At 47.9% G+C, this 25540-nt stretch overlaps 1 protein-coding gene across 1 annotated transcript in view; it reads right to left on the bottom strand.

The window, feature by feature from the left end:
- LOC116453176 (EMI domain-containing protein 1-like) overlaps positions 1-25540 on the bottom strand; it is a 79909-nt gene that overhangs the window by 37425 nt on the left and 16944 nt on the right. The window contains exon 3 of the mRNA XM_032128337.1: positions 21972-22113. Coding sequence (XP_031984228.1) covers positions 21972-22113 — 142 coding nt within the window. The remainder of the gene's footprint in view (positions 1-21971; positions 22114-25540) is intronic.

Raw genomic sequence — 25540 nt, 5'->3', positions numbered from 1 at the left:
CTCCTCTCCCCAGACTATCTTGCTGTTAATGGCCCATCATTGTCCTGCTGCATGACTCACAGATAACTCCCTCCAAACTATCTTCTGTTAATGAGCCTAATCAACACTTGGCCTCATGACTCATTACCCCATTGTGCGATGCTCCACCCAGAGGGAGGAACCAAGCATCCCATTGTGGATATAATCTGAGACTGAACACCAGAGACAATCCTTCCCACTGGATTTCCAGGGGACAGGAGCTACATAGCCACCACTGGACCTTCTGAGGAAGAGCAGACCCTTTTTCTACAGGATCGCCACTTCGGGAGGAATGCAGCCACCATTCTACCAGACTGCTACCACCACCCTGACTAACAGGGTGCCAGGTTGTATCTTGACTCTGTCAGTTTAACCCAGTGTTATCCGCTTTTATTGTTTTTTCTTTCCCCCTCCTTTTATTTCCCTATTAAATTGTTATTCTGACTTTGTGTCTCCCACTAGTTTGTTTTCAAACTAGTACGCCAGGCTTGTGTGCGCAGCATACAGACTGAAAGAGGAGCATGGCTGCCACTCGCTTGCCTGCTGAATTCAAGTTAGCAGTCATAATGAGGAAGTTCAAAAACAGCTACTTGTGCTGCTACCTATTCCTCTTCCAGCCCTATGTGGAAACAATTGCACTTAGGTTTCAACACCGAGATGTAGAGAACACAATGGTAGATGCAGCGGAGGAGGGAAGGACAGAGTGCACTTGTGAGTGGGATGTGGCTTACGAGCAGCAAGAGGAAGGTGCAGCTCAGCACTGGCTTTTACTTCCAGAGCCTTTTTAGGGGAGCAGCTGTTGGACGTTTGCAAGGGAGCTGCAAGAGTGAAAAATGGTAAGGTCCATGTATGTGACAAGGAAGGTGTTTAGTCCCAGTATGCTGTGGGCAATTTAAACTCTGCTAGGAGAAGGATGTTCTTCAGAAACATCTTTTGTCCTTCCTGTGGGATATAGCTGCCTAGACTCAGCAACACGGAAGGTGTGTGAAAGTGATTGCGCTGTGAATATCAGGTTTCACAGGGCAGAGGAAAGGTCAGCAAATGATTCCGGTCCTGGCACATCTCTCAGTCTGGACTTATAGCTGTAACACTGCACTGTAGCAATGGAATATGATGATGCTATATATATAGTTGAGAAGGAAAGTGCAAATCACTACTGTGTTTCTCTACCTTAGAGACGGCAAGGGGGCTGTGAGAGCCAGCACCAGCTTTTTGTTCTAGAAGATTTTTCATTGGGAGCAGTTGCCGGATGGTTTGGAAGGGGTTTGGGAGCTGCGAAATTGAGAGGGTAAGGTGGTACATAGAGTTGGAGAGAAAAGGCATCTCTCCAGAGAGTTTGATGCATTTCAGAGGCTGCGAGTTACATGTTGCACAGCCGATTGCACAGAAAAGGTTCTCAAAGAAGGAGGTGGAGCTGGAATTGCCTTTTCTTTTGGAGCCTATAAATTGCACAGCCAACAACAAAACGATTCCTCCTCCTTCCCCACTACATGCAGCACTACCATCTTTCAAGTCTCCAAGAGTCAGGATGCACAGCGGAGCTCTTCCACTGACTTCTCCCGCATGAATGGGGCCGGGCCAGAAAAGCACTTGCCTTTTTTCCTGGGCACTGACAGCGCTCATCAAAACAACCACATGATGGCGCTGTGGACCTGCAGAAGAGGGAAACCCACCTCGCCCGGTTCCAAACCACCCCGAGGGCAGAACCAATTTGGAATCGTCCCTGCTCTCTAATCTACTGCATCAGGACAAAAAGATTTCGCTGATCTTCCAAGTGCAAACTCTCCTTTGCACCACTCTCAAAGGGCAACATGAACTCCTTTGCCCTAACAAATCTTCTCACTCTCGCAGAGGCTGGCCACAAACTTAGAAATATCCGGCAGAAACAGAGCTCACAAAAGTGCCAGCTGAGCAAGCTCTTGCTGCCTACAACTTCAACTGCACCCATTAAACTACCAGCACACGCCTTGCTATCAGCACTTTCCTTCTCAGCTCTATGTACCATGCTAAGCCTTCAGCCTCACATAGTCAGGATCCAAAGGGAACGGCCCCAGGGACTGCTGACACGCTAAAGGTAGCAGGACAAAAAGCTCAACAGCTTGGCATTTGCATTCCCACTGACAGTTCAACAACTCCAATTCCGAGAACTACCCATTTGGAAAAGCCTTTAAATTCCCTGAGAGCACCCAATGTGCACATCCAAACTTGCTTTCTTTGCCAAAGAGAGAAACTATAAGTCTGTCTCCTAAGAAATGGCGTCTCCTCCTCCAAAATACAAAACATCGAGGGACTGATCCCATACTAAGGTGCCAGAACAGGGTAGGGTTGGGAGGCAAAGTGGGGAGTGGCCATGCAAAGTCCCTTTCAACTGTTGAGACAAGCAACCTGCTGGAACTGCTCAGCACAGGGGATTGCGGGAAGGTCAGCGGACGCAGCGCGCGAAGGCGTCAGGTAGGGCACGAGGACGGCGCGGGGGTCGCTGTCAGGTGATAGAGTGGGGCTGGGCTTTATGGCACGCGTTTGCCAGGGCTCGGGTTCCCAGCTGAGATGAAGTGCACCATTGGGCCATTGGGATTTTAAACAGTGTAAGAGCAGAGATAGCCTTGAAAAGAGACTTTCAGATTCTGCTGTCTTTTCCGGGGGCAGGGATTTTCTGCAGAGCTTGCTTCCCACTACTTTCTTCCCCACCTACTCAGGGTCTGCTTTTGAGGTGGCAGTGAGTGTAGGAAAGGGACACCTCCCAGTGGGACATTTCTGGCTCAGCTCTAGACAAAAATGTGAGGGGCAAACTGACTGGCACTGGGCTTTGGGCCTGGAAGCTGCCAAAGGCAGGCCCCTCAGGGAGCTGGGGGGTGGCACAGCCCTGGCTGTTTCCCAGAGAGGGCTGACTTCGCAAAGGGGCTCAGTCTTTCCTAGCACAGGGAGCTGCAGCATGTGGGGAACGAATCCCTTCCGTCCTCCTGCCCGAGGGCGTCCCTCCGGGAGCAGCCGTGCTCCAGGCCATGACTGTCACCTACATATCTAAGGACTCAGATTGGGTGTTAGGTGCTGTAGGTTACGGGCGGGTTCGGTCGGGACGGAGACGGATGGAGAGATCTCTATAGGCAGGTCTTGGGACACAGTCGGTTTATTGTAAAGGCGTGGGTATAGGGGCACTGCTCAGAGCTGCCTGACTCAGCTCTGAGCAGGCCCAAGAGAGTAAGCAGGTGAGAGAGAGAGAGAGGGTGTAAGAGCAAGAGTGGAAGTAAGAGTAGAAGTGGAAGAGAGGAATAGAGAAGTGTCTGAAGTCCTGGTTACAATACAATAAATCATCTTCTGTACTGAATATTCTAATTGTCACTAACCAATCTAATACAAGATACAAATCCTATAGCATTTACATACAGCCTATAAGAGTTCTTATATTACCATAGAGTGTTACATCTTAACTTCTAAAAACTACTCTTTGGACCCCTTCTGCTGAGCTAGTAGGGTCTGCTCTGACCCTTGGACCTGTTTGCAAGCAGAGGGTATTGTTTCATCAAGAGGGGATTACTTCAGTGGCCATACCATTGTTTTCTAGTTGTTCAGTAACTAAGACTTGGTATTTCAAAAGTGGCTTTCATTTCGATGTTGCCTGTAGTTTTCATATTCCCAAAATCTTTTGTCAGGCAATCATATTTCCAAGGCTTTCCTGTTTCATCTTCCCCAACATCTCCCCCTTTTCGATGGACAATTAAGATATTAGACATAGTCCTACTCGTCATTTTTTGCACACACTGAAGTATACAAGGTACTGCTACTAAAACTATAATTATTACTACTAGAATAATCAAGCCTATTTTACAGAGTTCCCTTAGCCAAGGTGCAAAGCTCCAACCATCAAACAAACTGTCTAGCCAAGACGAGTTATCTGTTGTAATTTGGTTAGCTAGGTCCCTTAGGTTTTGTAACTGTTTGTGAATGGAAACAGAATGATCGGATAAGTTCATACAGCATAATCCTTCAAAATCTTCACAGCCATGTCCATGTGCTAATAAAAGATAATCAATGGCAGCTCTATTTTGTAAAGTGGCATGTCTGACTGCCTCTTCATCGGTTAACAAATCACTGATCATAGTAGAGGTGGCATTTACCTCCTTGCTGAGCCAACATCCCAACTTGTTTAACTGTTTTAGTGCAATTGAGGAACTTAACTGGGGAAGAAAAATGCTCGCAACAATTGATTTTTCAGAGTTCCAAGGATGAAAGTCACTATCACAGTCGCTCTCATATTGATGTCCCCAGGAAGATCTAATCTTTCTGTTTTTCTTTTTGATTACTTCTTTGACACTGGGAGCAATAATTGTAAGCTGTCCCAGAGCACAAGGGCCACCATCTATTTTTGAAGGTATACCTTGCCAGGCTCTGTCTCCACAGATGAGCCAAATTCCTCTAGGGAATCGAATAGGAAGTTTGTTGAAACGATCTGCATGAGGTTCATCATATATAAGAAGCTTAGCTTGGTTGCACCAAGAAGTTACATTGCTATAAGCTGGGTGATATGGGGTAACATTTAAATGAGGACCGTTTTCTCCTAGAAAGTGAAAGAAATAGCAGGTATCCATAGTTAATGAGCCTAGGATTTCTAGCTCTTGAAGGTCAGATTTATCAATTTTAGAATTATCAATATAAGTTTGGTGTTTATGGCTGGTAGTTGGAGAAATGTGATCATCATATGGCCAATATTTATCAAAAGTAACATTATCAAAACCTTCTGGTAGAGGTATTCCAACTAAACAGGTTGAAAAAGGTTTGTCAGGGCTTGTGTCAGATAGACAGATGGTATCGGAGCCTGCAGATTTGGCTAGAGCAACCCAGACATTTGTCTTTGGTTGATTTACGGGTAAAGCTTCACTATAAAAACTAAAACATAAGAATAAAAGCAACATGCACGCGCGCAAATGAGAAAACTCCATTATTTTCTTGAGCTGTTTTTGGCAGATCGCTTTCTTCTGGTGATTCTGCGCACTTCAGGTTTGGGTGCTTGCTTCCTGGCTTCCACTTGCAGGGTCACTGGCTGGTGTGGAGGCGTCGGCAGGTTTTGATGTGTGGTATGGCTTCACGTTTTTTGCTGGAACCCACTTGAGCTCTCCACCTGTGGAAACACATGCAAACCCCTTCCCCCATGTTATAAGATTGTATGGTCCTTGTATTTTTCCTGATTCCAGATTCTTGATTAAAACTAGGGGGTGCTCTTTCAGTTTTGCTTTTTTGTTGTTTAAGAAGTGTCTATAGATGGGGGGGTCAGGCTCTTCTGCAGAGCTATTCAAAAAATTATAAACATACAAAGCCTTATTCAACCTCCTTTGAGGTGTATCCTGGGCTTCTCCCCCTTTCTGTTGATCTAAAATGCGTTTTAGAGTTTGATGTGTTCTTTCTATTATTCCTTGACTTGTGAGGGAGTAGGGAATGCCAAATGTATGGCGGACACCCCAGTCATTTAAGAATGCAGCTAATTCTTGTGAAACATACGAAGGACCGTTATCAGTTTTAATTTCTTGTGGGATACCCAAATAGGAAAAAGCTTGTGAAAAATGATGGCAAACATGCTTAGCTGTCTCTCCTGTATGCACAGAAGCGAAGACTGCATTTGAGAATGTATTGACAGAGACATGGATATTTTTAAGTTTTCCAAAAGAGGGGTACTTAGTGACATCTGTTTGCCATTTCTGTAAGCTCTCCAACCCCCGTGGGTTGGTGGCTCCTGAGGAGGGGATAGGTTGAACAAGCTGGCAGTTTGGGCATGCTCGTACAATATTTTGAGCTTGCTCTAGGGTAATATGAAAATCTCGTTTGATTGCCTGTGCATTTTGGTGAAAGAACGCATGACTTAATTTGGCTTGTTCAATAGTGTTAGGCAAGGTAGTTGCAGCAAACACCGAGGTAGGATTTTCGATGTCTGCTGCAACTTCTCCATCAGATGCTGCTGATGCCAATGCATCAGCTCGTGCGTTTCCTTCTGCCATAAATCCTGGAAGACCAGAATGAGCTCTAATGTGGCAAACGAAATAAGGGTTAGTTCTGTGTGATAAAATTTGGTAGAGACAGGTGAGCCAAAGACATAATTTGTCGTTGTTCACATCCTTTAAAACAGATCCTTCAATCCTCTTAATAATACCAGCAACATATGCTGAGTCAGTGATTAGGTTGAAAGGTTCTGGAAAGAGCTGAAAAGCTCTTACAACAGCCACCAATTCAACAATTTGAGGAGAACCTTCAACTTTTTGAACATCTTGCTCCCAGACTTGAGTATCTTTTTTTTGCCATATGACCACAGAATTGTGTGTCCGCCCTGACCCATCAGTGAAGATAGTGACCGCATCTAGAGGCTCTTCACTGATTAGGGGTTTTTCTTTGTAGCACAATTTAGCTTTGATTAATCCGTGTGCTGGGTAATGAATAGAGCAAACGCCTGGAAAATCGAGCAAGGCATACATCAAGTCTTCTGATTTTTGCATTGCCCAATCGAAATAAGATTTAATCATGGGCAAATAAATAATTGCAAATTCGCAACCTGCTATTGAAAGAAGCCTTGCTCTGCCTTTGATGATGATTTGAGACATCATTTCTAAAGGTGTGAGGATTGTCTTTGGCGACCTGTAAGGGAGAAAAACCCATTCAATTATCAACAGCGATTCTATTTGAGAGGCATCCCATTGAAAAATGAGGCCGTATAGTCTCAACTTTTCTCCTAAAACTGCAAGGAAAAAGGGTTTGTTAGGAATACAGCGATGTGCCTGCCTGTTTTGTAGAGCATTAGTAATTTTTTCCAGGGCCTTGCAGGCTTCAGGAGTGAGAGATTTAGGGGATCTAATGTCACTGTCTCCTCTCAATAAATTGAAGAGTGGAGCAAGTTCATCATTAGTGATTCCTAGCACAGGCCTGACCCAATTGATTTCTCCTAAGAGCCGATGCAAGTCCTGCAAGGTATGAACATCAGTTCGAATTTGTATTTTTTGAGGTGTAATAGACTGTTCTGTTAGTTTCCATCCTAGATATTTCCAGGGAGCAGTCTCTTGTATTTTTGATTCGGAGATCACCAGTCCAGCCTTTCTGATTTCAGCAACAACACTGTTACGAGTTTCTTCCATTTGTTTTTGTGTTGGCGCTGCGATGAGCAAATCATCCATGTAGTGGAGAATAACTGATTGAGGGAATTGCTCACGGACTGGGGACAAAGTACGGGCTACAAAATGTTGGCAAATAGTCGGTGAGTTCTTCATGCCTTGAGGCAAGACTAGCCAATGATACCTTTGAAGCGGCTCTTGCAGGTTTGTACTTGGAACGGAAAAGGCAAAACGAGGAGCATCGTCTGGATGCAGTGGGATGTTGAAGAAACAGTCTTTTAGATCGATAATTACAAGCGGCCAATTTCTTGGGATCATGGAAAGGTTGGGCAGGCCAGGTTGGAGAGGGCCCATGTCTTCAATTACTGCATTGATTTTTCTGAGATCATGTAGCAATCGCCACGTGTCAGAAGTTTTCTTATGGATTACAAACACAGGTGAGTTCCAGGGACTGTTAGTAGGTTTAATGTGGCCTTTTTGCAGTTGTTCAGCCACTAGTTTTTTGAGGGCACTCGGCTTATGATCTGGCAGGGACCACTGGTCGACCCAGAGAGGGGTGTCAGTTTTCCAGGTCAGTTTTAAAGTACTGAGTGCTTTAGTGGCCCCTATGAAAAATCCAGTTCAATTTTGGCTCCCCATTCAGAGAGCAAATCTCTTCCCCACACTGTGATGGGTTTTTGCACTACATAGGGACGGATCAATGCCTTTTTCCCTTGTGGTCCTGTAATACTGATGACAGATTCGCTCCGCAGGCATGGAGTGACACCTCCAATGCCTGTGAGAGCGCCTGGGGGGGTTATTAATTTCCGATCTGTCGGCCAATGATAATAAGAGATAACAGAAACATCTGCCCCCGTATCAATCATCCCCTTGATGTTAACTTGAATCCCACCATTTGACAATTCACAAGTTAGCATTGGTCGTTGTTGACTTATGTGTTGAACCCATAGAACCTCAGGACTTTCAGGAGCAACTGAGAAACGGCGCGGTGGTATTTGTTCCGCAGTTCCCATGGGCAGTGCTATGGCAATAGCTATAGGGGTTCTAGGTGGGATATACAATGGGGGATGGCAGGCATTTGCTAGCACTAGCAGTTCTTCATTGCAGCTAGCAGATATTACGCAAGGCAAAACTAGCAGTCCCAGGATGTTATTTCTCTCTTTACCAACAACCAAAAAGTCTTGTCTAGTTTGTGAAGCACCTGTAATTCTTGTTGAAATATAGTCATAACCATTATCCTTTAAAAAGGCTGTTGGCTTGGAGGTTGCCAAGGTGCACCGGGACCCTGGGGGTAGCAGGCCTGGGTCATTACTTGGGATTGCGCTGATGGTGAAGCGAAGTGGTTCTGAGTCGGGGTATTCATAAATTTTACCTTGGGTGTTTGGGGTGCCACTACTTGTTTCGTCACACGATGGCATTGCGCGCTCGTATTGGAGTTTTTTGGACTGTGTTTTCCACTTGTATCTTGTCTGGATCGACACTGCCAGGCAAAATGCTTTCCCTTCTTGCAGATAGGGCAGCGATCTGGTGCTTGTGCACCCTTTTTGAGTTCTGGGCAGTTCTTCATGATATGGCCGGGTTTTTTACAGGAATAGCAAGGTCCTGAAGTTACAGCAGCTTGCATAATAGTCATGGTGTTGCCTTGTTGCTGGAGGTTTAGATGCAAGGCAGCCAGGATTTCAGTAAGTTTTTGGTCTCGTGCTTCTGCTTGTGCTGCCTGTGCAGCTGTTTGTACTGTTTGAGCTGTCAGAGCCCTCTCAATTTTTTCTCCTAGAGCTTTTCCAAGTTCATTTGCTTGTATAGTTGCCACCTGCTGTGGACCTCCTATTTTGTTACAGGCATCAATCATCTCAGGCACTGTGGGTCTTTCTTTTCCCAAAGTTTTGATAACTTTTTTACATTCCACATTGGCATTATTTTCAATAATGTCCCGTATCATTATTGGGCGAGCTATGTCGTCGTTGCATTGCCGTTCTGCTGCTTGGATGACCCGGTCCACAAATGTGGTGAATGGTTCAGACAACTCTTGGCTAATGAGATTATAGGCTTTCTCGAAACTTCCTGCAGGCTGAATTTGCAAGAAGGCTTTGCGAGCCATCTTTTTGATGTCATCTAATGCTGTTTTGGGTAAATTTATTTGATTGTCATTTTGATCATCAGGATGGTCACCAGTCAGCTTAGATATGACAAGGGTACGAAGGTCTGCGTCAGTACTTTGTTTATAAGTGGCTAGTACCCCTGCAAACAGTCTCTTCCATTTGAGTTCCCATAGCATATATTGTGAGTCTGTGAGAATTATACTAGCAAGATTTTTACAGTCATTTGGTATAAGTGTATGTCCTTCTAGGGTACTTTTCAGCAGTTGCTTAAAGTATGGAGAGCAGATACCACTGTCCTTTATTGCTTTCCGCAATTCTTTAATCTCATGGTGTGGGATAGCTTGCCATGTTCTAGGACCACCAGCTTGCTGGCTGAATAGTACAGGCATAGCTAAAGGATTTAGATTTTCCTCTTTGCAAATTTGGCGTCTGATTTCATGCCAGTCTGTAAATTGAAAATTATTGAAACATTTTTGGGGGTTGTCTGCTTTTGGGATTAATGCAGGCGAATCTTCAGGGTTTAGTGTCTCTTTCTGAGTTGGGAAGTCTGTCCCAAACACAGGGGGGACACCAGAGCTGTTTGGGTTGGTTCTGGGAAGCGGTGCTGTGGTTGGAGAAGTTCGAGCGGACTGATACCACTGGTCCGGGAGTTGCAGCAATTGCGCATGCGTATGTTGCAGCGATTGCGCATGCGCATGTTGCGTCATCAGGTCCGCGCGGCAGGATGTAATGGCCGCAGCCCGCGTGGCGGATGGTTCAGGCGGAGCGGGAGATGGCAGGACTGCAGAACCAGGGGCTGGGGCTGCGGTCGCGGCGTGCTGCTGCTGGAAGCTTGTAGGCTGGGCTGGGGTGGGTGGTGGCGGAGCGGCGGTGCCGGGAGGCGGAGCTGGAGCAGGGGCAGGCACGGGGGAGACTGCAGACCTCCGTGCAGGCAGCGCGGCACCGGGACCAAGTGGCTCGTGGAGCTGGGGCGCTCCCAGCGCAAGCGATGGTGTGCCGGGATCGGGGAACGGCACAGAAACGGCGGCAGGGGCGGGAGTAGATACAGGCGTCTGTGCTGCCACGGGGCTGGGCGACCGCTCGGGGCGTGCTGTGTGCGCTTGAACGGCAGGGTGGGGGGGTAGGGTTCCTGCAGTAACAGGGGGTGCCGGAGACAGCAGCGCGGCCGTGGCCGGCGCTCTGGGCACCAGTGTTTCGGGAGCGGCAGGGGACTGTGAAGACGCAGCAGCGGCGGACGCGGATGGAACAATGGCTATCATCGGCGCCGTGTGGGGGGGGGGGACCTGGGGGGCTGGAAGAAGGGTCGCCGCTTGGCTTTGGGGGGGGGCCGGCTATGATGGCAGCCATGGCCATAACCGGCGCGGCTGGGGGAGGGGTAACACCCGTAGGTAGCAGGGGGGTAGGCGCTGGCCCTGCCGGGGTACCGCCGGGGGGCGGGGCCAGCATGATGTCAGCAGCGGGGGGTGGGGTAGCAGTGACGGCAGCAGGGGGGGGTGGAGCCGCGGTGACGGAACCGGGGGGGGGGCACGGGGGGGCAGGGGCAAGGGGCGGGGCCGCGGAGACGCTGGAACGGAGGGCGGGGGCCGCAGGGGATGGGGCAGCGGGGAGGAACGGGATGGCGGGAGGGGCGGGAGGGGCCGTAGGGTCCGGTGGGGTGGCTGGGGCCGGGGTAACGGGTGCGGGGGCCGCGAGCGCGGGGGGCGGGGCGGCGCGCGTCAGCCGGACCGCGGGTATCGGAGCCACGGGGTCCGGCGGAGGGGCGGGGGCCATGCTCCGCTGCGGGCTCGCGACGGCAAGGGGCGGACTAGCAGCCGGAGCTGGGGTCGGCGGGGTGACTGCTGCAGGCGGCGCCACCGCAGCAAACAGCTCTACCAGCGCTCTGCAAGCTGGGAGCAGCTGTGCAGCTGCCATATCCCGGTAAGAAATATTATTAAAGAGTTTAACTCCAACTGTGTCCCAAAAGTCTCTTGTAAAGACGGCTGAACGGTCAGCATTTGGGAAATTAAGTCGGGTCCATTCTAGAAGATTTTTTAGCTCATGTTTAGGCAACTGACTTGGACCAGAACTTATAAGTAAATGCTTAAGTTGCTTATAGAGATCTCTGTCATGGGCAGAGTGGGTTTGTCCCATTTTTTAGACCAGTATGATACTCACTTAGACGATGTCGCAGGAGCAGCGTCCTTACTCAGATGTCTGTCGTGGGGGGCTGGCCAGGCACTCCACTCAGCAGTCAGGACGCCGCTTTTCGGTCCTTTCCCAGAGCTCCGATTTCAGTCGTCGCTTGGCAACGGCTTTCCGTGCTCAGGACCTCACGGGTGGGTCCGCACTGAGCTCCAGTGCAGGCGGTGCTCAGCACTACTCGCCTGTGCTCGGGGCGTGCGGCAGGTTTCCCTCCGCAGAGCTCCAGTCAGCTGCTTAGCAGCGTGTCCGTGCTCGAGGGGTGATACGGCAGACCTCCTCTAAGAGCTCCAGGGGGCCGCTGCGCAGCAGTGGCGGCCCGTGCTCGAGGACTGCCAGGCAAGTCCCTCCAAGAGCTCCAGGTAAACCCCGTGCTCGAGGGCTGCCTCAGCAGAATTACAGAGCTCCAGCTATTACGATGCGCAGCATCGGTATGCCGTGCTCACGACAAGTTCTAGGTGGCTATAACTGGTCTTTTAGTTACCGTCCATGGAGAAAAGTCCTACAGATGGAGAAAGCTGAACCGGGTGTTCAATCACGTTGTGCGCCAGGCTGCAGGTGCTGGGTGTGGGCTCGGCAATCACGGTGGGCGCCAGACTGTAGGTTACGGGCGGGTTCGGTCGGGACGGAGACGGATGGAGAGATCTCTATAGGCAGGTCTTGGGACACAGTCGGTTTATTGTAAAGGCGTGGGTATAGGGGCACTGCTCAGAGCTGCCTGACTCAGCTCTGAGCAGGCCCAAGAGAGTAAGCAGGTGAGAGAGAGAGAGAGGGTGTAAGAGCAAGAGTGGAAGTAAGAGTAGAAGTGGAAGAGAGGAATAGAGAAGTGTCTGAAGTCCTGGTTACAATACAATAAATCATCTTCTGTACTGAATATTCTAATTGTCACTAACCAATCTAATACAAGATACAAATCCTATAGCATTTACATACAGCCTATAAGAGTTCTTATATTACCATAGAGTGTTACATCTTAACTTCTAAAAACTACTCTTTGGACCCCTTCTGCTGAGCTAGTAGGGTCTGCTCTGACCCTTGGACCTGTTTGCAAGCAGAGGGTATTGTTTCATCAAGAGGGGATTACTTCAGTGGCCATACCATTGTTTTCTAGTTGTTCAGTAACTAAGATCTGGTATTTCAAAAGTGGCTTTCATTTCGATGTTGCCTGTAGTTTTCATATTCCCAAAATCTTTTGTCAGGCAATCATATTTCCAAGGCTTTCCTGTTTCATCTTCCCCAACAAGGTGCCAACAGTGCTGGCAGAGACAGAGGTATGCGTGCCCACGGAAGTGCCCACGGCACTGTCTGCATGCTGTCCCTGCTGCTTCTCCTCCAGCCGCCGGTGGGGGTGGGCAGGAGCTCCCAGCTACCTGCTGCTGCAGCCAGGGGCCCACCAGCACACTGCGGGGGCTCATGGAAGTCAAAGGCCTTTGTGAGACAGCAGGGCCGCACGGAACCCACAGTGGGCTGTGCCCCCGTGGCACCCAGGAGACCTCTTGTGACGCTGTGGATCTTAATGGATCCACTGGATCCACCGTGACACCGCAGAAGCAGAGGGAACCCTGGAGACCATGGGGACGCTATGGAAGCGGACGGAACCCAGACTCCTCTGTGACACAACCTCAGGGAACCCTGGAGATGGTGGTGACGCTACGGAATCTGACGGAACCCTGGGGACCACTGTGACACCACGGAACCTAGGGGAAACCAAGGAAACGATTGCGCTAACCTTTAGGCTCTGAGATTTAGACAACACAATGGTAGAATGCAGTGGAGGAGGGAAGGACAGAGTGCACCGGTGAGTTGAATGTGGCTTACGAGCAGCAAGAGGAAGGTGCAGCCTAGCAGTGGCTTTGTCTCCTAGAGCCTTTTGCTACGGGGGCAGCTGCTGGACGTTTGCAAGGGAGCTGCGAGAGTGAAAAATGTGACGGCATGTCTACCTGAGAAAAGGAAGGTACAGAGCCGCAGTGTGTTGTGCACAATCTCAAGGCTGCCTGGAGAAGTGGTACTTCAAGAACGCCTTCTGTTCTGACGCGTGCTTCTGGGTGATCTATAGCTGCTTGGTGCAAGAAATGTTCATGCAACGCTGAAGTTGTAAGAAAGTGCTTATCTCCATGTTTTGTGAATGAAGTCCAACAGCTGTGCGGTACTGTTTCAAGCTGCAAGAGCATTCTCAGCTGACTCTTATTATGAACGAGCTTTTGCTGGACTTTTGCAATTAGGTACGCTGCGCACACAAGCCCGGTGCCCTGCAAGCTTCGTTCTTCCCCTTATGTGATCTGGAGAGAACTGAAGCCCAGTGATGGCGTTAAAATTTGCCGCTGTGTGCCGTGCACGCTTCTTCCTCAGCTCGGGGTACAATGACACTCTTTCCGTTTCACAGAGTCCAAACTGTCCATCTAGCTCTCGCTCAGCCAAATGTGTCAGGAGAGAAGCGCTTGCTGGGTAAGTCTTTCTGTCTCCAAGACTTTCAGCACAGCATCACAATCTGAGTGACGAGAAGGAGTCATGAGGAACACGTCTTTGTCCTGGCACATTTTTCTGTGATAGACCTCTAAAGTCACCTTTAGTCTTTGCAAGGCTGTAATATGCGAGGTGCTACTTCCAGCTGAGCCGGACCATGCAGAGAGCAGCGCTATGTGATGGCACTTTGCAGGTTGTAAAGGAACGAGGACTTTCCCATGACTGTGGTGCAAATACAAATTTCCACAACATCCAACAAGTTTCGGAGGCAAGCTCCAGGCCAGTTGGTAGTCCTGGTACAGTTCTCTGTGCGACATGTAGCCGAGAAGGTTTCCGTTTTGATTCAGAATGCAAGAAAGGCAAAATGTGGTGGTAGGTAGCGCAGCGTAGAAGTGCATGGCTCCAGGTGTGTTTTGGCAGAAGCAGTGTGCTGGGGCTCCCATCTGCGGTCACAGCGTTCAGTGCAAGAAGTAGATGACAATTCCCCTCCAGGAGGAGGAAGGCACAACGTGTTACACAAGGTGAAGAAAGAAGCTGCAGAGCACCGGGCTTGTGTGCGTGCAGCATACAGGTGGCAAGAAGAGCGTGCTTGCCACTGGCTTGCCTGCCGAATTCACGGTTGAAGCTGCAAGAGGAATTTTCAACGGCAGCTTCTTGTGCTGCCACCTATTCCTCTTCCAGCCCTTCATGGAAAACAGTTGTCTTTAACATTAGGACCTGAGCCTCAGACAACAGGATGCTAGATGCAGTGGAGGAAGGAAGGACAGAATGCACAGGTGAGTTCCATGCGTCTGATGTACAGCAACATAAGGGAAGGTGCAGTCCAGCACTAGCTTTTACTTCTAGACTATGTTTCGATGAAAGCAGCTACTGGACATTGGCGACGGAGCTGCGGGACTGAAAGGCGTGATAACACGTCTGCCTGACAAAGAAGGTACACTGCTGCAGTCTGTTGTGCTCAGCTTCAAGGCTGCTAGGAGAAGAGGGTACTCTAAGAACCCCTTCTCTTTGGATGTGTGCTTTTGTGTGAGCTCTACCTCCTTGGACTCTGCCACACTGAAGGTGTAGGAAAGGGCTTTTCTCCATGTACTGTGAAGGAGTCCAACTGCTGCACGGTAGTTTTGGAAGCAGCAACAACATTCTCAGCTGCCTCTGGTTGTGAACGAGCTTTTGCTGGACTTTTGCAATTCCGTATGCTGCACACACATGCCCGGTGTTCTGCGGCTTCCTTCTTCTCCTTTTGTAACACGTCGTGCTTTCCTCCTCCCATGATGCCTTTTTATGGTCTTAAAATCAAGAGTCACACACAGTTAGAAGGGGAAAAGGGATTTTACCTTGGTATTTATTTTAAGGATCCTTAGGTATACACGTCCAGGTCATATGCATCGAAATGCAGACCACCAAATGCTCCCCCTCCCCCCCAAAAGATTTGGTATAACATTATAGGTCTTACAAATTAGCATATCTCTCAAAGATTCCCCAATGAGAGGCTCAAGTGAGCCCCCCTCCCCAAGGAACCTTCCCCTGGATGGTTCTATCTTAGTTTATAGAATGTGTTCTGGAGAGGACCTTGGGGTCTGGGGCACACTGATCCCTAACTACAAAGCTTCTAAAATGTTTAGTCTCTCAGCTTGGCAAACAAGTCCAATAATGTAGGCAAAAAGCACTAAGACTACAGAAGTTGTAAAAAAGGTATAACAGGGGTATAAAAGAAAAGGCAAAAAATCTTCATGGCATCATTTCCCCCCTTTTAGAGACTAACAAAACTCTATCTTGTCTAGTCTCCACTCTATTATTTACCTGCAGAACTGGTTTACACAACCGGCTGCTCCACAGGCAATTACACAGATTATAACTACAATTACCACTATTATGAATATTTCTTTTACCCAGGCCCAGTTTGGTAACCATGAGGTGAGGGTATCAAAAATATGATCAAAATTTTAGATGTTATTTCTAGAAGCTACTTCATGTAGAATTTGAGTTCCCTTCCAAATTTCATCCAAATCTTTCTTAATTCTCCCACTTTGGTCCACATAAGAACCTTGGACACATTTTAGATCACAGTCTTATGCAAATCGTGGGGTGAACCCTGAACTATGGTTACCAGTTAGGCAAAGAGCAAACATATGAAAAACAGTTTAAATTGCATCTTTTTGATTTGTATCAGTCTCTGTCTTCTTGGTGATTTCAGGAGCAGAAGCTATCTTCGCCCTGGAGTAATGAATCCACGGTCCCTTGCCAGCAACCTTGACCGCAGTAAAACTCGTCAGCAAAACTTGGAATGGAATAGCCAGAGATCTGCCGGGTTGAACCACGCTTCTCACAGAGATATGATGGAACTCCGTTTATTCTATTGTCAGTCCCATAGTTATACCCTAATTCCCCAAGCACGCATTAGCAAGCTCCATACTATTGGATCACAGCTGCTGTTCACGCGGCCCTTAATAACAAGCGATTGGTTACAGATTAATATGCACGCGACTAACATAAGTCTTCCTCTTTCTGTGGTCAGCATCCTCCTCCCCAACATCCTGTTGACTTGCCACATCAGCATTGCTCTTCTCCTTTTTCCTTAGTCAAGGACAGTTCACTAATATAGCTTGGATTGTGCATGTATACATGTCCCTGTTCACCCAGCCATTTCTCTACAATTACCCCTTTTTCTTCTTGTGCAAGCCAAGCTCGATGAACAACGTTCTCTAAAGCTTTCAGTATGCACCCAAAACCACAACAAAATATTATTGCCACAATTACTAGTATAGCTAGCAGGCGTAATCCTTCTTGTACTAGATTTCCCAACCACCCTGTCAGACCGAGTGAAGCCAGCCACTCAGAAAAGCTGTCTGTATGGATCCATATCTTCTGGAAAGCATCTTGCAGCTCTGAGAGCTGTTGATGGATACTCTGGGAATGGTCTGATAGGTTCATACAACACATACCTTCAAACTCTTCGCAACCATGCACGTGAGCTAGCAGTAAAAAATCACGGTGCGATTTTGTAATACAGCATGCCTAATGCTATCTACATGGGTTAAAAGCTCCTCTAATATATGGGAAGTCTTATTAAATTCCTTTTCCGACCAACAAGCCAATTTTTTCAGGTTATTATAGTTATGAGCTGCAGCACCCCCTGGGCTAAAAATAGGTGGTATAAATGCACTCAAACTCATAATATTTACTTGATCTTTACAGTCTTTATCAAATGTGGAAACACTATGCTGGTATCTATTTCGCATCCTATTTTTCCAACCTTTTGATGCTGTAATGTTTTTCCATGCTCGTATAGAAGGGGCAAACATAGTTAGCTTTCCCAGGTAGCAAGGACCCCCAATCGGATTATGTGGAATCCCATTCCATGCTCTATCTCCACATACCAAAAACACTCCAGGAGGTAAAATCTTTTCTCCGGTTGTGTCAATAGACTCGGCTCCTCCAAGCATGGCCAACACATTCCAACCTCCGATGGAGTGTCCTGATACGTTCTGTTTCCATGGAAAGGAGGCCATGCCCTGTCGTGCCTGATAGTCCTCCCAAGGATCTCCAAAAAAGAAAACCCCAGACCCGTTGGCATATTGCATTGGAGGCACCACATTGGAACAGTTGGTCCATTGGGTTATGTTAACAAGCGTACTGGGAAAAAGGGACCCATAAAGCTGTAGCTCTTGAAGAGGCAAGGTTGCAATTCTTGTTAAATTAGCAATAATACGGGTTTGCTGTAAGGAGTGCCGATAACTAAACCAACAACCTAAGCACTCGCCCCGGTTTCTTTTGTTTTGCATATGTTGCTCCACCTCCTCATTGATTTTCTTTATATCTGTCACCCATTTTTGAAACGTATCCTTGAGTGAGATCCATGGCACGCCAATTAGACATGTGCGAAATGGATCTGCTGCCGACCCCATGGCCAGACAGAAATCTGTCTGGTTCGCCTGGTTCGCCCACGTTACCCACACGTTTTCTCTTTCTGACACTGAAGTTCTCACAGCCTTATTCATGGTGTGTTGGGTGGAGTCGCGGGAGACAAGCCTCACGGCATTGTGGTCAGCAAGTCTCGTTTATTGTAATAATCTACACATACTTATAGTACTACTAATTAGCTCATACATATTGCAAAAGCTGAGCTCCTTATTGGTGGGAGCTATTCCATGAGATCACTGTGGTCTTATCTTTTCTCTTCCATATGGTTTCTTTCTGCTAACTTATCTGGACTTACATCCTGTCATTTGTACAACTCCTTGCTCAAGGATTTAGTGTCCTTGCCAAGTCTGCATCTTTACTAAGCCCGCTATGTCATCATGACCTTTGCTTTTTAGCCATTCTTCAGAAAGACTCTCAACACTTCCTCCGTTTTCTTTTTGCATGATCATAGTCACATTGACCGACTTCAAAATTAAATTTTTTACACGTGACATTATACAGCTAAGCATAAGTAAACCAAGCAAAACAATGATTAGCAATAGCATTAAAGATTTGATCACACTTTTCATCCATCCTTCTAAGCCCATCCACTCTGTAAGTCCTTCTAATCTGAAAAATCCGGAGTCTTTCTTTATTTTTTGGGAGTGTTCGATCAAATTCTTAATTTCGGCGTGGATGGACTTAGAATGATCCTCAAGATCCATGCAGCACATTCCTTCAAAGTCTTTACAGCCATGGCTGTGGGCTAAGAGTAAAAAATCTATAGCTGCTCTATTTTGAAGCAGGGCGTGCTGGACTGAACTCAGGTCTTCTGCAAGTTCAGACAACACTCGGCTGGTACCATTTGCTTGTTTAACTATCCAACATGTCAGTTTTTCTAAGTGACGATGGGCTTGTGCCGCAGCTGCACCAGGAACAAAAAGGGAGGTAAAAAGCACTTCTAATTTGCTCCATAACATGAGGTCATCCTCACAATCAGATGTTATAGTTTCTGCTAAAGACCTCTTCCATCGTATTCAGTGTGTAGCATTAGGATGGTGCTGTGGAAGTGCAAGACTCAGTTGGCCAAAGGTACAGGGCCCGCCTATAGGCTTGGATGGGATACCTGATCAGGCACGATTCCCACAAATTAGGAAAAACCCTCTGGGTAACTTTCGAGGGAAAAACGTTGCAGGGGCTGCAAGAGATCGATTTCTCACGGTAACGTTGCACCATTCTAAGTCCCACTGTGAAGCATTGCCAACAGGATTAATCAAGGTGGGGCTGGATGTATTCATTTGACAGCCACGAAGGCTGCCCTCTTGGCATAAATTGCGTGAACTATTAATATAGATACAGGCTGTAGCGTTAAGGGAATCAACTAGTTCTATTTCTTGTGGCTCAGGGCCCACCGGGAGTCTATCATCCCAGATATCATAGTTTAGTAGGCCATGAATAATATTTTTTGTGGAATTCAACGGCCAAATAGGTTTGAGCTGCTTCTGGGTCTCGATTACAAAGTTGCGCCATGTATTTTCTGTTAAAGGTACTCCAACTAAGCATGTTAAAAATGGAGTACTGGGTGTGGCTAAGGAGGCACAGAATGTTGTGGTGTTTAATTCGCGTGCCAAGGAAACCCAGATATTATCTCTAGGGTCAAACACCTTAGGAGGGTAGGGAAGGTTGTGACCCATTACTGAGCCTGCGATTAGCAGCACGATGCTTAAACCGCCGGCAAACATGATCCCACTTTCTTGGTTCAACTTGCCACTGAATGGGGACCCCGATGTTTAGTTGGCAGGAGGATTGCAAAACTACAGAGTAACTATCTGCTAAGATCTTTTTTGCTAAATGCTGTACTGACCACGCTAATTCTCTTAGTCTCAGATCTTCAAGATTTTCAACTAATTGCAAACTGTCAATGATATTTTTGCCTGTGAGTTGTACTAATGCTCCTTGAGCCGTCTCACGGTGCCAGTGAAAACTGCAAGACTGACACCAAAACCCTTCTGATAGATGTCGCTGGTGGACCCACCACTGTAAATTACAACCTCCGCAAAGCAATCTTACCCACGCCTTATGATCACTACAATTACATGCAAAGCAAGCAGATTGGCAAAAGCGTAAAAAATGTCTCAGCAGATGTGGGAGGAGATGATCCTCTATCTCCTGTTCAGATTCCACAAGGAAGGTAACGCGAAACCGTTGCTCAACTTCCTGCAGGATTTGTGAGATCTTCTTCTGTACTCTTCTTTCCTTCCTCTGTTGTGGGTTGCTCATCAGTGACAACAGGCTTAGTCCATTTAGCTGGAACCCATAGGGGACAGTTGGCACAAAGTAGGTGAGTTTTTCATCCCTTGTGGCAATACAGTCCATTCAAATCGCTTGGCTGGTTCTCCTTTATTCAGGGCAGGTAAGGTAAAGGTGGAGCGCTTGGTGTCATCTGGATGCAATGGAATAGTAAAAAAGCAGTCCTTGAGATCTATAATTAAAAGAGGCCAATTTTGGGGCAACATAGCTGGGTTGGGGAGACCAGGTTGTAGCGCCCCCATAAATTCCGATGAATTCGACGAATGTGACCGGGTGTCCCACAGCGATAACACTTCATGGGCCACCTGGAGCTGGGCGAGGACGTGCTGCTGCCGCTTGGAGAGGAGCAAGGGCTGCCATAACCTGATTTTGAGAGCTGATAGCCTGTTCTTTAAGCCCTTCACCTAATTTTTCTAAAGCTTGTGCTAAGAATAGTTGCGAGCTAGTGGGCATGGTCGCAGCTTTTTCTAAAAGTTGCTGGACAGTCCAATCCCCTGGGGTGGAAGTAATAAGGGCACGGGTGGCCTGATTGCCATTTTGTAAAAGGCATTGCTTAAGCAACGGGTCATGCATATGCTCTTGAACCCCAGCTTTTGAAATGGCTTCCATAACTTTGTCAACAAAAGAGCCTAGAGACTCCTCTCTGCCTTGTTTGATGCTCATATACATCGGGATTCCACCTGGGGCTCGGACCTTATCCATTGCTTTCTTAGCAACTGCCATAGCTTCCCGTAGCTTGGCAGGTCCTAGTGCCGCTTGGGCTTCTACTCTCATGTGATCCCCTTCACCCATGAGCTCAGCTACTGTAACACCTGTCAAGGGATCTGCCGCTGGCCTGGGGACAGCAGCAGTAATAGCGGCTTCCTCCCTCCAGCGAGCTTCAAAAAGCAGTCGCTGATGCGGGGTATACATAAGCTTAGTAATGCCTTTAATGTCAGCAGGAAGAAGGGTAAAAGCGTTAAAAATATAATCAAGCATCTGTTTAATTGGTTCACTGGTGACACCGTAACTCCCCACCGTTGCTCGGAGCTGCGCTCGCAGCTTCTTATCAAGATTAGTCACCTGCGCAATACTGCCACCTCCTGGCGGATTTGGGACAAATAAAACAGGGAACGCCATGCTGTCTTGTGCAGCCGCTAGCATATCAGAATCACCCTTTTGTAAGCCGTCACGAGCAACTGCAGCCCAGAGTTCTCTATGGCCCCCAGCCATGGCCTCCGCGAGGTCAGACTCTGCCCCAGGGACAGGCTCAGGGCTAACAAAGGGGTTTCGCGAACGAGAACAGTCCGGCGGAGACAGGTGAGGCAAGGGCGGTGGAGGAGCAGGCTGCGGCGGCTCCCGAGCCGACTCAAGCGGCAGGGGGGGGCCGCGGCGGAGCAGGCTGCGGTGGCTCCCGAGCCGGCTCAAGCGGCGGGGGGGGCCGCGGCGGAGCAGGCTGCGGCAAGGAAGGCGTAGGAGGAGTAGGAGGTGGGGGGAGGGGAGGCGCGGAAGGCGACTCAGAGGCAAGAGCCTCAGGCGGGATTTGAACTGTAGCAAAGGTGGGGGGATTAGGTGGGCCAGAGAAAACAGAGGCACTGTGATCGCCGTAATGACGGTTCCGATCCTGAGCAATCTTAATTTTTTCTGCCGCTTTTTTCTCTGCCTGTACCATTAAAAGTTCATTGTGGACAACTCTCCATAGTTTAGAAATCTTTTTAGCTGGCTTATCGTCATCTAAGACAAGATCCCAAAGTTTATCACCATACGCGCGCCACTGAGTTAATTCATGAATGGAGTGGGGGTCAGTGAAAAAACTATAAGAGCGCGCATGCGTTAAAAGAACGGGGAGGTCTTTCTCAAGATCAATTCCTTTAAAATTACGCTTAAGCAAAAAAGTTTTAAAAAGTTCCTGTGCTGCTTGCCTTTCCATACTTACGGTACCGTTGCTAGCTCTCCAGGCTTCGGCAGCACGTATCGGCGAGCCCGCCTGTGCGGTCGCTCGGGCGCGGAGGTGATAGGCACGACGCGGCTGGGTGCTGCGTTTTTGCCGTACGCAACCTCTTTCGCCGTCCTTCTAGCTGCAGGACCCGAACCCAACGCAACTCCCCGTCGCATAAGGGCAACTTCTCCTGTTCGGGCACCAGATGTTGGGTGGAGTCGCGGGAGACAAGCCTCACGGCATTGTGGTCAGCAAGTCTCGTTTATTGTAATAATCTACACATACTTATAGTACTACTAATTAGCTCATACATATTGCAAAAGCTGAGCTCCTTATTGGTGGGAGCTATTCCATGAGATCACTGTGGTCTTATCTTTTCCATATGGTTTCTTTCTGCTAACTTATCTGGACTCACATCCTGCTATCCGCACAACCTCCCACTCAGGGATTCAGTGTCCTTGCCAAGTCTGCATCTTTACTAAGCCTGCTATGTCATCATGACCTTTGCTTTTTAGCCATTCTTCAGAAAGACTCTCAACAATGGTGAAAGTACCTGAGAGGAGGAGCCACATGTAGGGCACCATGCCTGGGTTACAGTGGTCTTTTTACTCACTTGCAGATATCTGATGGCTTCTTTCCCTGCCCACACTTCCAAGCTTAGTAAAAATTCGTGTGGATCCCTAAATGAACTAACTCTAATCTGTTGTGGTGGAATTCCAAGCACGGTAGACGCACACTGCCTAAAACTTCTTGTCTTAGGCACTTGATAACATTCTTGGCATAAACTACCTCGCTCGTCTACATTCCAACTTCCCCTAATAAGCTCTTCCCCACAGCCCCCACAGCACAAGCGCAAGCACAAGCTATTATAACAGCGTAAACAATTTCTGTGGTGATTAGCATGAACACTTGGTGACTGTTCCCAGACTCTGAGTGGTTGTCCAAATGTGAGGTCATCAGCCACCAAATGAAAGTTCGCTTCCCAAAGGTTGGGAACATCTGGTGTAGGTGCCACGTCCTGGCTCAGTCAGTAATGCACTCGCTGAAGCCTTTCGTGTCGACAGCAGGACTGGGAGCAGTCTTGGTCCATCTGCTAGGAACCCATATCGGTCCGGTATCTGTAGAAACACAACTATAACCTCGACCATTAAATAACAATGGAGCTGGCCCCTCCCATTGTACAAATTTGTACCCCTGGGATGGCTTGTAACTTAATACGGCTGCTATGTGTGATTACAGGGAGCTGTTCAGCATCTCCTGCCAAACACAAAAAATTTAGAGTGAACAGTACCTGTTGCAGCCTAACCACAGGATCTGTTTGCTCAGTACCCTTCTGTTTAGCTAAATACTCTTTGATTGTCGGATGGGCCCGTTCTATGATAGCCTGTCCTGTAGGCACATGAGGAGTGCCAGTACTATGTTTAACACCCCACAGTTGTAAGAACTTCTGCACTCGACTCCCCACATAAGCTGGCCCATTATCAGTCTTTAAGGAGTCTGGTATACCCATAATGGCAAAACACGCAGTCAGGTGGTGAATCACATGGATTGCCTTCTCTCCTGACTGTGCAGTAGCCCATATCATTTTAGAAAAGGTGTCTACAGTGACATGCACATATTTTAAACGCCCAAATGCAGGCACATGTGACATCCATTTGCCACAGTTCGCACGCCTGCAGCCCTCTTGGGTTTACTTCGAGGCCTAAACTTGAGCCGTGCTGGCTACACTGTGGGCAGGCCCTCACAATCCCATGTACATCAGTGTTAGTAATGCAGAACTGTCTTTGAAAGGCCTTTGTGGATTGGTGGAACATAGCATGACTGTTACGGGCTGCTGCAAAAGAGTCCTGAGGTGCCTTCAATAGTGGGCTAACCAAGGCATCAGCTCAGGCATTGCCTTCGCCTAATCCTTGGTCGGAGAGGTGGCTTCTGATGTGTAGTATGCTGCATGGCTCAGTCCGATCATGGATCACTTGCCACACTTTAAAGAACAACTGTCCAAGACATGGGTTGCTGGGTGGTTTAATCAAAGCGTCCTCGATTCTCATCACTACACCCACCACGTATAGTGAATCGGATACCACATTCAATGGTTCTCCACTGTATTAGTTCCCACACTACTGCAGCTAATTCGAGTGTCTGTAATGAGTCCTGATCAGTTCCATACAGCAGGTGATGCTTCCATGTGGTCCCCTCTAGCCACGTGCAGGCAGCTTTTCTACTTCGTTTGCCTGCATCAGTAAATACCGTACATCCCTCTACAGGACGCTTGGACACCTTTGCAGTCTCAAGCCACAGTTTTTTTCCTAACATTTGGAGTCACGCATCCTTTGGGTTATCTCCGGGGTAGGCCAGTAATGCCAGTGGTTCAGAGTGTTGCAACATCCATTCTTTCGACTCTGCTTTCAGAGGTAAAGCTATGAATGCAGGTTCCATAGCACCAATTTCAAGAGTCCTAGTCCTGGCTTTGTGAATCAAGTGGGCCCAAATGCTCATCGGAGGTGTGTGTGATGTAAACACCCATTCCAATAGGGCAAATTTGTCATCTGGAATTTTCGGTCGCTTTGTTGTCGCTTTGTCAAATGCCCATGCTTCTTCTTGTTGTCGCTGCAGCCTGGCACTAGATTGTGTTATCAACAGGGTCATTTCCCCCTTTTTCTTTTTGCCAGGCTGGCCATTGACAGAGCATTGCAAAAGGGGAAATTTCTTAGTTAAATACAAGCACCCCATGGGTTCATCTGGGAAGCAGCAATCTGCAAAGGCATCTGTTATCTTGTTCCCAGATGCTGCAAAAAGCGATGCTGATCGTCGCTAAGCTGGACAGGGCATTGAGGAAAGGTACCGTGTAATAGTGGCATTAATGGAGCTATTTCATCATTCCGGAGCCCCGTTATGTTGTGTACCCATTGTAAGTCACCTATTAAAGTCTGATCATCGTGTAGGCTGGTGACATCAGTGGCAAGAGGCACCTTTTGAGGGTGTACGGAGCTAGAGGTAAGCACCCATCCCAAATACTTCCAGGAGCTTGATCGTTGCACTTTTTCTGGTGCCACCACAAGGTCTCTGTTGTGTAGCAATTGAGCGATGTAAGAAACATCTTCATCAGTAAAGGGTTGTTGCCGACAAAACAGAATATTGTCCATGTAATGGTAGATGATGGTGGCAGAAAAGTGCTCTCTAACTGGTTCCAATGCCCAATGCAGGTATAACTGGCACGTAGTGGGAGAGTTTTTCATGCCTTGAGGCAGGACGATCCACTCATATCTTTCTGTTGGGGCGCTTTTCTTGACAGAGGGCACTGTGAAAGCAAAGCGCACAGTATCTTCGGATCACAAGGGAATAGTGAAAAAACAGTCCTTAAGATCAATAACCAAAATTTCCCAGTCTCGAAGCAACATAGTAGAAGATGGCATGCCAGGCTGGAGGGCGCCCATAGGCCACATTTGTTCATTTACTGCACGTAGATCATGCAAAAGGCGCCACTTTCCAGATTTTTTAGGAATTACAAAGATGGGTGTATTCCATGGACTAATAGAGAGCTTTATGTGGCCTGCTGGCAATTGCTC

This window comes from Corvus moneduloides, chromosome 18 (genome assembly GCF_009650955.1).
Source record: "Corvus moneduloides isolate bCorMon1 chromosome 18, bCorMon1.pri, whole genome shotgun sequence".
NCBI classification, from domain to species: Eukaryota; Metazoa; Chordata; class Aves; order Passeriformes; family Corvidae; genus Corvus; species Corvus moneduloides.
The sequence above is the reverse complement of the archived record's forward strand: the minus strand, read 5'-3'. Positions and strand labels throughout refer to the sequence as shown.